Source organism: Marmota monax, unplaced genomic scaffold, assembly GCF_021218885.2.
Source record: "Marmota monax isolate L192 unplaced genomic scaffold, Marmota_monax_Labrador192_F-V1.1 WCK01_AAM20220418_F8-fsc00061, whole genome shotgun sequence".
NCBI lineage: Eukaryota > Metazoa > Chordata > Mammalia > Rodentia > Sciuridae > Marmota > Marmota monax.
The window spans coordinates 9,575,354-9,589,126 of NW_026695230.1; the positions used below are offsets into that span (position 1 = coordinate 9,575,354).

A 13,773-nucleotide genomic window follows, 5' to 3' on the forward strand; every position below is an offset into this window, starting at 1 on the left:
AAATATTTGATAGGCAAATTTGGGAGAAGTGCATTTCAGGTATGAAATTATCCATGACATGGAAAAAGTTGCCCATTTGAAACTTTTCAATAGTGTTTCACTGTACAAAAGTAATGTTTTCCCTCCTGATTTTTTTTTTTCTTTAGTAGAGGTAGAAAGATTACATAACATCCATCTTCTTTTAATATATTTCTTCCAATCTGAGTTAAAAAAAAATCCATGATGTTTATGCTTTTAAAAAGACAGCTATTATGTTTAATGTACTGCCAGGACTCATGAACCAACAGACCTAAATTTACCCTAACCCTGAATTGTTAGTGCCCAATAACACATGAGCTGAAATCAGAATTTCTCTGTGGAGATGAAGAAATATGAAAATGATTTTCCAGTGTCATTATTTCAGAAGATGCTTCTGTTTACATCAGAACCAAGACTCATAAGCAACCCAGCATGTTTAAACCAAGAATTAATGAAAATGCTCACTTTTTAGAACATAACACAGGTCTCTCTCATTCTTATTAAAATAGTTGAATAAAGCCAAACTTCTACAAACCAAGTATGTTAAATGTCATACACATTGACTGTCACTTAAATTCATTATTTTAAATAGTAGGGTGGCACCTATTTTCAAACAACACGAGAAGTTAAAAAAAGTATAAAACAAACAAAAAAACATACTTTAGGAGCCAGATATATGAAAAATATTGCAACACACAGTCTATAACTGGAAATCACCTGTTTTAGTTGCTGCACTCTAGCACATTCTAAATTACAAAATGATAGAGTACTTGGGGGGAAAACGCATCAAACACATACTTAAGTTAACTAGATATAAAATTTTTAGCTTTCACAAACAGGTTTGGCTCACATCTTTGAACCTGTTACTTGGAAACAATTATTCAGATCCACTGACTAACCCATAATGCATGTTAATTCATTGTACAAATCAACCACATAGCCACAGATTATTCTAATCTCACTCCAACAGAATCAATAAAATTAGAAACTAATACCTCTTTTAGTAATTAGACAATCAAGTAACAGCACTGGGATAAAATGAAGAGAATTTCTTGTTTCACCTTCTTAGTCAATAAGCCCGTTCCTCATTTTTAGACAATGAGGACAAAGGTATCACAACCAAATATGGGAAACTGCTTTCTCTTTATTTAGACCTTAAGGAGAAAAAAAATGAACTTTGGTCACATGTTGCTTAAAAAAAAAAAAAATCCAGTTTAACATATTTCTAAATAGATAGGACTAAATGATCAGAGAAATAATTTCATTTGTAAAAATTTAGCCAAATTTTATCAAAAACCCAACATACAATGTAATCCAAATTATTATAAAGGCTGGGATTATACATTCCAAATGTATGTCAGCTGAATTCCCACCCAACAGATGTTAACCCAATATGTCCCATCATCCTATATAGAACTGAAAACTTGGGACTTTGATTAATGTACTTGCTCTCATGTTGTTTTGGTCCAAAAGAGCAGAACTGAATCGGTAAGAGTAAACTAAATAGCTAATCTTTTGCCAACAATAATTTAGATTGTGATTGGCAGCAGAAATATCCATGATGAATAATTCTACTTTAACAAACTATTAGTTAAGGAATATTTTTCATGAACACATCACAGTATCAAATTTTTATAAGAGAAAAATATGAAGGAACAAAAACAAGGATGAAATAGCTACCAAACACAAAAGTGTCTTCCCCACAATGCATCAGAAGGGGTAAAAGGTGAGGTTAAAGGGGTGATGATGCTAATATGAAAGGAAGTTGAGTACTGTATTTATTTATTTTATACAACTCTTACTCTTTACAAAATGGTTATAGTCATGCCCATAAAAGTGTAACGAATGGCATTTGAAAGCAAACACTTTGTAATTATTTAAAAGGGCCTTTTTAAAAATTATAATACAAAGGTCTGTGCTCTATAAGCAGTCCTCCACTGTGCATTATAACAATAAGGCTTACTTTTAATACAAAGACTAAGTGTTTGGGAGTTATGAACCACTGGATTTAACAAACATCATTTTATAATTGCTTTTTGCATCTTTTTTGTTTTTGGGATCTTCCACTTCATCAGGGTGCTCAGTAGCTTGGAGTTCTTCAGCAGATTCTTCTTTTTCTGATTCTGAGTCACTTTCAGAATCATCTGGACTTTCAGGATCAGGTGAATCATCATCATCATCATCATCCCCAGCCACATCACCTTCTCCATCATGATCTTCTACCTAAAACATCAATTAAGAGGTTCTTTGTAAAACCAGCATCAAAACTGGGATAGGCAGCATAAAAACTGGGAAAGACTCTTAGTAAGGTAAATTAACCATTGATGTTTATGTGGAAATCAGTTACCAATGTTTTGCATATTATATTATGCATACATATATTTACATGTTATATTCTGTGGAACAACCAGTTATATATTAACTCATAATAAATTAACTCATAACAAAAAAGAGCTCACCTAAGCAACAATTGAGAAAGAACTCTTGTAAACCCTTATATAAAATATTTGGTCTAACTTGTATGTTTAAGCCACTATTGGAAAATACATTTAAAGTGTTAAAAAACATCTGATTATCTCTAGAAAGACATGGTTGGGTAATAATATTTTAAATATCTGTACAAAGAAAGCTATCTCCATTAGGATACTTGGTTGCTAGTGTAATCCAACAGAAACAAATGATATCAAATTGAAATTATCTTCCCAATCAATGAAAACAAGTTAATCACTACCTCACTGAAGCCAAGTCCACAATGTCGTCGATATCTTCCTGATAATTTACTGTCCATACTTTGTTGATATTGAGACTCCAGTTCTTCATTAATTTTCTTGTCTTCTTCCCCTGCATGTCCATTGTACTTTGGTTATGTTTCAGTCAAATTAATAAAAACATCTGATTACAAAAAAAAAACCCCATAATACAGATGCCATTATATTCAGGGCTGAATACTCTGTGACTAATTTTACAATGAATTTTGTGGATAGGTTTCTATAACTGAAAGATGTATTTATGATTAGTTATTAGTAATTAGCCCTCTGAATTACAGAAGTATATAATGACTATTCTGAAAGTTTTCTCTAAGTCACCTAAAACAAAACAAAACAAAACAAAACAAAAATCTCCAACAAACAAAAGCATCCCATCTATTTTTGGAAAGAAAGTTAAAAGGCAAACAATTATATTCAGAGAATGAATATATAAAAATGACCTCTGAATGGTTCTCCTTTATGCCTGTCTTTGCTTATCAGCTAACTGAAGCAACATAAACTTAAAAATTATTATGTGACATTTGTATATTTATTTTATATAATTCTGTTGTAATTAATTTATGCAGCAGGACACTAAACAACTCTACAAACAAACTTACCGCCCAAGAAAGGGAATGTTACCAATATCACTGGCGTTTCCTTTGCCATGTTTTATCAATATAAGAGGAATTTCAGGTTTTCTTCAAACGGTAGGGCTCTGCATTGTTTTTATTCATTAAGTTCCCAGTTTTAAGAGTAAATGCAGCAGTTAAAATATTTTTTCTTTCTGCAAAGCTCATTTTTTTTGCCTTATGTAGCAAAGTAAATCAATTTGATATAACTGTTTATCAGAAAAATGAAAGACCCATTAATTTCTAATGTGCTATATATTAGACCTATAAAATTAATTTAAATAATTTAAAAAATTGAGTTCAATCTAGGTTATGATGCATTTTTAATAATGTCCATGGAGACAATGATCCAATGAGAGACAAATTGATCCACTGGAGAATAGGATCAATTTTAAACAGTTGAAAATTTTACTTTTCAACAAGCTAAATTCAAATTCAGTTTTTATTAAGTTTCCCTCAGTAGTAAAAAAGAAAAAAAAAGTTTATTTCTTCAGACTGCAATTAATGTATATTCTTCAAAGACTTCAGGACAGAACTTAGTAAATAAGCTCAAAAGCAGTAAAATATGCCAACTATACATTATATGGTAAGCAACTGATACAATGAAAAAGAATTCTATACGTATCACAGTTGGCAAGATTAGGTATAAAAATCTCAATACAAGTAAAATATATGTTCTTAATCAGTAAAAATGAAAACAGAAAAAGGTTAATTTCTTGGTTAGACTATTTATATATATGATATGTACTCTTATCTTTTAAATCAAAACCCATATTTTATACTTTACATGATACAGGGGACATGTTTTCATGTAATATACATACATTTGCAATTCTACTATTTCAATTTTAACAGAACTATGTACAGAGGTTAATAGTATGTACAATTGTTTTATACACCAAATTTAGCACCTCCATTCTAATTATTTGACTTTCTTACCTGTTCGAAAGTGAGATGTTGATTTATGATCTCCTATGACAAGACGACCAGTATGTTCTTTCTATAAGAAAGTAGCAAATACATTAGAATTTGAGTCTTCTAATTTAGCATAATTATTGAATGTCCATTATGTAATGAAAACTAATCCAGGCTTCTGGGATATAGTAGAGCCAAAGGAATAAATTCACAACTCTGCCTTTATGCAACTTACATTCTGGAAATGACAGGGATGGGTAAGGGAGATGGACAAATGTAATCAATAGCAAATCACAGTAGAGAAGGTAGTGTCATTAAAATAAAGCAGAGCAAAATAAGGGGAAAGAGTGTAAAGTAGAGATCAGGTTGAAAATTTAAATGACATGGATAGATAACTAGAAAATTCAGTCTTAAAAGTCCAGTAAATGAGTAGATTTAACTTTTCCACCATTTCTGATGCCCCAGGAATATCTCATTGTAAGAGAGCAGAGTCTATCTAGGTAAAGAAATATGAAACAATGAACAGACTTAGAATGTACAAAGTAACAGATTTTTTAAATACAAAAAATTAAAATAATCATTACTGTTTACAATATATCACAAAAAACTCTTTGCTATTAGGCTATAAGAAACTCCTAATCTCAACCCGTCAAAAAAGAACAGAATCTAAAACAACCTAATACTAATACTAGAAAGTATAAAAACAATCTGATTCAAAGTTATAGATTTAATCTCAATCCAATCTACTGTGGTTTATATTTAGTTTCATAAGATCAAAAAATAAATTATTCACTGAAATACATATAATAAATGATTAAAGGGAAGTTTGTAAAGCAATCTCAAACCAATCTTCTGTGAAGATATAGTAAGGAGTCTTCCTATTGTGAAACAATGGCAAGACATATTCACACAAAAAGATAACACTAAAAAGCTTCAGGCATTAACACTATTACCTTATATGCCATCTACATTTAAACAAATCAGTGATTTAATGTGCTGCTGCTGTAGATTGCAAAACAGATACCCCATTGACAGGTTTGAATATAAATATAATGGCATCAACTTATTCTAGGATGATGACAGTATCGTACTCATCTGTTCATACTTTATCAGCTGGTTCTTCCTATGACCAAAAGAGTGTTCATGCTAGCTGGCTACTATGAAGAATGTATTAGGTAGCCATAAAACAGAATATCTAAACAGTTCATATGAAGACCAGGAATACAATCTTGGCTTCTACAGCAAAAAACTTTTTGTGTTATTTTGTGTTTTGGTGTTGAGGATTGAACCCTGGGCCTTGCACATGCTGAATATGTGACTTACCACTAGGCTGCATTCCTAGCTGCTACAACAAAGAATTTAATGTATGATAAAGAGCCTATTTACTAATAGCTAAATTTTCAAAATTTTACGTTACGATGTTCTAAGTACCAGAAGAGTTAACTTTTCCACCATTTCTGATGCCCCAGGAATATCGCATGGTAAGAGAGCCCCCTAATCTATTACTTACTTTATAAATCATAACAAAGGTTTTATTTGCATGAAACAAGAGAAACTCAAGCTACAGATTATATGACAAGCTAAAAATTACTGGGAAATATGGAGTTATGAGATATTACATAAATTCTTCCTATATATAGGTCTTCATGTTTTACATGACTTCTCCCTATCCCCAAAACAACTGATGCAGTCTGGCTTACTCCTTTTCAACCTTTCAGATATAGATCAGTTCTATTTCTCGGAAGCTGTCTTGTACTGCTAAGCCAGACTTAGCTATCCTTCTCCATGATTCCACAGTAGCATGTGTATGGCTCTCTCATGGCAATTATAATTCTGTACTGTTATTATTATCCAGTTTCCTCTATTATATGATGACTCCAAACATGTCTTATTGATTTGTGACCCACAGAATCTAATACAGTGCCTAGCAGGTAGTGGGTAATCAATAATTATTGGTAAAATACATGAATGTATTCTTTTGTATGACAAAATGAGGGCTGCATTTCATTTAAGGTACCTTAAAAAGAAAAAAAATGTTTTTCTATTTCTTTCAAATTTAGTTTGTAGGAAGACTACAAACTATAAATATTATAAAAGTTAGTTTACCTGCTTATAAAAAACAAATGTTTAGAGACCACGGTATTTACGCGTAAAAATATATTGCTAGGAAAAAAAAGGTTTTTTAATAGGTGTCATTTTCTTGGTATCCATATTTTATACCTTCTATTATGTTCATTAAACTGAATAAAGTATATTGAACATCTTGTTTGGGGCAATGGTGTACACCTGTAATCCAGGCTACTGAGGTGGCTGAGGCAGGAAGACCTCAAGATTAAGGCTAGTCTCAGCAACTTTAGTGAAATTCTGTCACAAAATAAAATTTTAAAAAATTAGCTGGAAGGTACCTCAGTGGTACAGCGTAGTGCCTGGATTCAATCCTCAATACTGTACACATATGCAAAAACAAAACAAAATAAAACAAAAAAACCCCACAAAACTAAACAAGTAAAATGTTGTGGCTACTACCACTAGTTGGAGACAGCTATGAAATATAAAAGACTTTTCACATAGGTTCCAGATAACCTGTTCAGAAATACCTTCTGTTAAAACCATCAGGCCAACAGATAACAAATCATAAACTTTTACATTTCCTTTCTCCTCTGGCTTGAATCTCCTGAAAACAACATTTTCTCTATGAAGTCTCCAACCATACTGCGAGAAGCACTGAGAATTCTGGAAGTGGTTTCAGAAATATTATAAATTTTAAGTGCTTGATTAGGCTGGGTTTCTTTTCTGAAGCCAAAAGTAATCATGCAAAACAGGTAAATGGGAACAAAGTGTATTCAGTCCTTCTTACTTAACATATACCAAAAAAAAAATAAAAGGCACTTTCACAGAAAAGATAAAAAAGGCATACCATGTGATACTTACTTTGCCTGCACCCATAAGTCTCAAGAATTTTTGTTTTCTCTCTTCATTGCCCAAGTCTGCTGCCTCCCAATTGCTAGATCCAAGCTAGAAAAGAAATTAGTTGATTATTTTTCTAGCATAAAAAGAATTAAAAAATTTAAAGTCTCTAAGTTTCCCCCGCCGTCGATTTTAACTATAAACAGCTATAGTCTTTCATGCTTGGAAAGTTAAGGACATATGTCACATTTGAATTTAAATATGCTCCTTTTTAATTTCATCTGAGCTGAATTCTTCTTTTGCAGCCGGAGCTCTCAGTTTCAAAAGTTTACATATATCAGAATCACCCAAAGGACTTGTTAAAAGAGATTGCTGTTCTATACCCTCAGAGTTTCAGATTCAGTAAGTCTGGGGTAGGGAATTTCTTTCTTCCTGAGGTACTGGGGAATGAACCCTGGGCCTTGTGCATGCTAGGCAAGCACTCTACTACTGAGCTATGTCCCCACCCTCTAGGGAATTTCTAACAAATTCTCAAGTAATGCCTTTGATGGGAAGATCACATTTGATACCCACTTCCCTAGAACCCTAAAGGGGCTTAGAGCATCTAGTATTTTGAACCCAAAAGGCTGCAACAATTTTTAGTTGAAAATTTAAAAATTCTGGCTTTAGTGATATGCTAATGATAGCATACCATCAGGATTCACTGGACCTAATTTTAATTTCAGTTTCTTTTGAGCAGTTATTATTAGTTAGACCTGAGATGTTATCACTTTTATTCTTTAAGATTTTCTGAAGAACAAAGAAAATATACTTCTTTTTTTAAAAGAACAGACTAAAAACTAATTCTACCTTGCATTATCAATGGGCCCACTAAATCATTTTATAAACCTAAAACATATCATGGAATTCTAATAACTGTTCCCCCCGCCCTTTTTTAAGAGATAATTTTCCTCAGTGACAATTCTTTTTTTTTAAGTTGTTGATAGACCTTTATTTATTTATACGTGGTGCTGAGAATCAAACCCAGTGCCTCACACATGCCAGGCAAGTGCTCTACCACTAAGCCCCAGCCCCAGCCCTGTTTTTCCCTTTATCTTAAAATTAAGGTTAAGAATCATTTTATTGCAATTCATCAATTATTCCCCCCAAAGTTAAAATGACTTAAATAATAAGAAGAAACAAGAATAATTGTGGAAGGCTTTTCTCATTGTGTCCAAAGTACTGCATCATCATCTTTGAAGAAGTCATCATGTCTCTGTAGTCTGCTTTTAGAATTCATTGTACTCAGATGAGAATTCAGAATTGTTCCTTTTCCACCCATAATGGCAAGGAGAAGAAAACTGACAGAAGGCATTTTACCATGATTAGAACAAAAAATAAATAAATAAACAAAATACAGGCAAATGCAAAATGATAGGCAATACAACTATAAACTAACAATGAAGATGAAATTCACTATGTGCAAAAATCTCAAGACTATGAGTTCTTTGTTGATGAAATACTAGACTTTGTTCTCCAAATCAAGAGATGTGAGACAAAGAAAAACAGCAACAACAAAACAAGGACAAATGAAGAAATAATGGTACTCGAATCCAGAGGGTCATTCAACAGGAAGAACTTTACCTTGCCATATTCTGCAATAAGAGTTTGGATCATCTCATTTTTCAAAAAGGATGTGTGATCTTTATTTAATCTTTTATGATGTTTGTGGACCAAAATTTAATTGGTTGTGTTTGTAAGTAGACAAAGGCTGAATGTAGGTGTATATACAAACGTGAATGGAAGAAAAGATTTAGAAATAAAGCCATCCATTGATCACTCTAATTGAGTTATAGTCTAAAGTAGAAATGTTCTATAATTAAGGAGCAAAGACAATAAAACCCTGCTCAACAGAATTTTAAGTAATCAAAAATTTCAAAAAAATTCAAGTGTTATTAGATGGATGTTGCCAATAAAAGAATGAGAAGTAAGGATAAAGCTAAAAGCTTTTAGAAATAAACATTAAATCTTAAATTGTATGTTCCAGGTTCACACACAACAGCTGATAAGCAATTAGCTGTATTCAGAGAATGTGAACTCTTGTGTATATACACTATTAAAATCAGAAAAATGGGGCTGGGGTTGTGGCTCAGTGGTAGAGTACTTGACTAGCATGTGTGAGGCACTGGGTTCAATTCTCAGCATTGCATATAAATAAATGAATAAAATAAAAGTCCATGAACAACTGAAAAAAAAAATTTTAAAAATCAGAAAAACATAGAAGAGAAATTTAGGTTTGCTATTGTTAAATTTGTATTAAAATTTTGAATAGGGCCCCTTTCACTACCTCTTTATTCTTTCTTCTGAAAACTATTCATAAAAGTGTAAAAGAATATAAAAACAATGAGAATTACTTCTGGGCATATTAGGGTTAAAGCATTTGTAACACACTGGACCCACTTGTGGTTCTTCTAAATTCTTTCTGGTGGAAGGGATTACATGTTGTCATAATTTTGGCTACCTAAGTTACAAATCTCTACTTCTTTCCATCTGACTGCTCATATCTTTTTATAGGTCATTTGGTCTTAACTATTTCTGGTTCAATATGGTTTAAAACTTTTTAAAAAAGTACTAATGATGCTTTGGATTTCAGTTGCATTATATCATTTACTCTGTGAGCCTAGATGTAAAATTTAATTTCGTTTTAATTCCTGATCTATAAAAACAGACCTCTTTTAAGACACTATCTTAAGAATATAACACCTAAGAACTGCATACAGCTTGAGCATCCTTAATCTGAAAAGCTCTAAAATTCCAAAACATTTTGATCACTAACATGACACCACAAGTGGAAAATTCCACATCTGATCTTCTGTTCAGATCACAATCAAAATGTAGGAGCACCTAAAAATATTGTATAAAATTACCTTCAGGCTATAAGATGCACATGAAACAAATTAATTTCCTATTTAAATGTGGGGCCTATCCCCAAGATACACATACATACATATTTACATATACATATGTATATATTTCAAAATAAAAAAAAAATCTGGCCCTAAGCACAAGGGAAACTCAACCTGGAAAGTTTTATAATCTATGATTAGCTTTTCACTTACAGTCTCTCAAAATCCCCTCATAACAGTTCATTTAACAAATAAGGACACTGAGGTTCAGAGAGCCAGGTGATTTGTTTCAGTTCTCTGGCCCTAAGTCCTCTGCTTTTTTCACACCATACTGTACATGACCAAATTAAACTGCACATTGAAGGTAGTCTATGAACAAAACGTAGAGAATTAAGTTAAAACAATGGTCTAAAAACCAACTTTTCTGATCTTCTACTTCTACTGAAAGAGCAAACAAAGGTTGGGGCTGTAGCTCTGCAGTAAGTGGTGCTTAGCATGCCTGAGGTCCTGGGTTCAATGCCTAGCACCAACATTCCCCCCCAAAAGCCAACACCTTTACAGTGTTTTTACATAAATAACCCTATTACCTACAACAACTAATCCTAATTTAAAGATAATATCATTAAGTTTTCCGGTTCTTTCTTTCAAAGTTTAACAAGTACCTTGCTGAAGTGCTACATTTGGAAAAGCACATGATCACTCTAATTGAGTTATAGTCTAAAGTAGAAATGTTCTGTAATTAATGTCTAATAACATTTCTAGAGGTTCTCCACCAGTTACTCAAATGAACCTCCCCACTCCCTATAAGTAGTTTTCATGTCTCCATTCCAACCAAACTGATGGAACCTTTAAGTTGCCATCATCCTTAATATTCTTTACTATGCAGTCAATTTTCCTCAATATATATATCTTAGTGACTCTACACTGTTAGCATTTTCCTAGAGTTGTAGTCTGATTTACTATCTATTTTAATATCTCTTAAATGTTCTATTACTCCCAGTAATGTGACATCGGTGGGCAAAAAGACTTATTTTTTACAAGAAGTAGCTGCTCATTAGAAACTGCTGACCAACTACAAATTATAATTGATTTTCTACAGTTTTGAAGTCTAGTTTAAAAATATATGATTTAACAAATATTTTTAAAACAAGTACTTAAGGATAACTCCCAATTACCAGTAAAAATAATAAAAATCTCATGAAAGAGGTACAGGTCACTGTACTGTAACATTAGCAACATAATCATCTTTAGAATAATACTTTACTTGTTGCTTCCAAATCCTAATCTTTTTTTTTTTTTTTTTTAGTTGCTGAGGATCGAACCCAGGGCCTCACGAATGCCAGGCAAATGCTCTACAGGCGAGCTACAACCCCAGCCCCCAAATCCTAATCTTGAACCATAACCATCTCCTTTTTTGGACAGGGGAGGGTACTGAGGTTTGAACCCAGGGGCTATTTACCACTGAGCTAGGACCCTAGTCCTTTTTCTTTTTTGAGATAGGGATGCTTATAGGATCAGAAATGGTATTAAAAATCTTCTAGTTTAAATTGATCTTATCAGAAGCTGTAGAGACTCAATAAATATCCCTTTAACTTTCTGCTAAATACATAACATTACCTGCAGTTTTTTGGTCAAGTTTAAAAGACTGTTTATTTCTGAATTTAGGAAATCTGATATCCTAGCAATTGAGTCACAGTTAAATATGAGGAGAAAAACAATGTAGTAACCTTTAAAATCACAGCCAAGTTAGTTAAAAAGACCTGTACAAACTGATGACAAATATTTAATTACAATATTAACAAGAAAAAAATCTCAATGTCAGTTGCAGGGACAATAGGGGATATGAATAAACCTAAGCATGTGTATAACCATTATTCCCAAATCTCCAATGATTACTAATCTTTCTGCAGAGCTAAAAATAAATTTCCTTAAAGATTCTTACTATTTGTGTCCACATCCCACCTTCCACCCATAGAGAGGTGGGTCTTAGCACCATCTCATTGAGCACAAAATAGTATCGAGCCAGTGTGGTTCAAAGATATTGTGAAAGGCACTTAACTGCATTACTGAAAATAACTACACATTCAGAAATTGACAGTGCTTTAAACAATAACTGGAGGAAAAAAAAATGTCCTTCCATGGTCTTTAAAGATGACCTCTCCATGACCCCTTCCCAATAATTTTCCTATCAGTGTTCCCAAGGCCTTTATTCATTCTATGAAGGACAATTTTTTACAAGTACTGGTTATCTGCAGTTTCCATCACATTGCGCTAGAGCTAGGCCAAATATGCAAGAGCTTAACGTAAGCACCACACTTACATCTTTTAATTCCCAAGACCTAGCTTAGAAGTCAATATTTAATGGGTTACTTTACAGAATTATCATTTTTGTTACTTAAACTGATAAGGAAAAGGTTTGGGGGTAAGGCGAAGAAAGAACAAGGTATGCTATCAAAATGGGCTTCTGGGTCTCACTGTCTTAGACCTCACCACATTACCAAATATCGGTACCAAATTACGTCCCTGGTACAATTTTTTCGGTTCAATGCAGCTGTTCACTTTTACGAGTACATTAAAGATAACCATCAACAGTAGACTGCAAAATTACTCCAGGTCGGAGAAAGTGTTCAAATGTGCACGAACATTTCGCCATTATCATAGGAACATTTCAAACCTAACAACAGGGACGGTTTTGCCGTCTCTATGGTGAATAGAAAGGCCAATGAAATCAGCTTCATCGACCATCCAACACGCAAATGACGATCCCTTGACTAAGCTCTTTCACTTCTCGACCCTATCAGGATTTCCTTCCTCAATCGCCCTTTCTACGCAGGTACCTGGCTCTCAACATGTGGCCCTCTTCAAACCTTCCGATCCTTATCAAGAAAGGCAGACACTTCCCAGTTATTCGTGATTCCCCCCATTGGCCTTCCCCCTCAGAGCCACTTCAGGCGCTTCTTCCCCCTTCGTCCACCCTTCCCGGCCTACCCCAGCCTTCAGTAGGCCTCAACCCTCACCCACTCCGCCATTGTTATTTACATCGTCGTCTGGGGAGGCTGAACGCTTCACCCCGTGCGGGTGAGACTCCCTGGCAGCGCTCATCGTTGCGCGGATCCCGACGCGAAATGTCCAAAACACTCGCGGTTCTCCTCAGCCCGACACCAGCAGCCCGCAATCTGCCACCGGCCCAAGCAGCGCCACTCCAGAACGCAGAGCCCCTCCGGGCCTTCTCCTCCACAGTCGTCACCGCGGCGGCCGCTCGCCGGTCCGAGGCATCCTGGGAGTTGTAGTTTCCGGCTTCATTCCATACTGGCCTCAATAAGAGATAAGTGTGTGATTAAAACTACAATTCCCAGGAGGCACAGCGGCCAGCTCGTGCTGTGTGGCGGGAGTGCCCTCGTAGGCTCCTCCTTCTTCGGCTTGTGGAGGGAGGTTTCCCGCGGAAGGGTATAGTGGTGAGCTTTGGAGAGAGAGAGCTTCGTCGCTACCGAAAGAGGCCTAGTAGGTTTTCGCATTTCACTGAGACGTTGCCACTCGGGCAAATGCATCCCTCATAGTTAAGCACCTAGGTTTAAGTGTAATGCTTGAGGTCAATTGAATACCCAGGATAAAAACCATTTTTATAAATGGCTTCTTCCATTCCCACCCTGGTATGTGTTCTCAGTTGCC

At 34.3% G+C, this 13,773-nt stretch overlaps 1 protein-coding gene across 1 annotated transcript; it reads right to left on the bottom strand.

The window, feature by feature from the left end:
• Positions 1 to 721: 721 nt before the first annotated feature.
• CUNH11orf58 (chromosome unknown C11orf58 homolog) lies at positions 722 to 13,357 on the bottom strand. Its single transcript, XM_046438251.1, has 5 exons — positions 13,144 to 13,357; positions 7,244 to 7,327; positions 4,337 to 4,397; positions 2,750 to 2,859; positions 722 to 2,241 (listed from the first exon to the last, which is right to left on the bottom strand). The coding sequence occupies exons 1-5, from the start codon at positions 13,204 to 13,206 to the stop codon at positions 2,011 to 2,013; spliced, it is 549 nt and encodes a 182-aa protein (XP_046294207.1). The 5' UTR covers positions 13,207 to 13,357; the 3' UTR covers positions 722 to 2,010.
• Between the last annotated feature and the right edge of the window lie 416 nt (positions 13,358 to 13,773).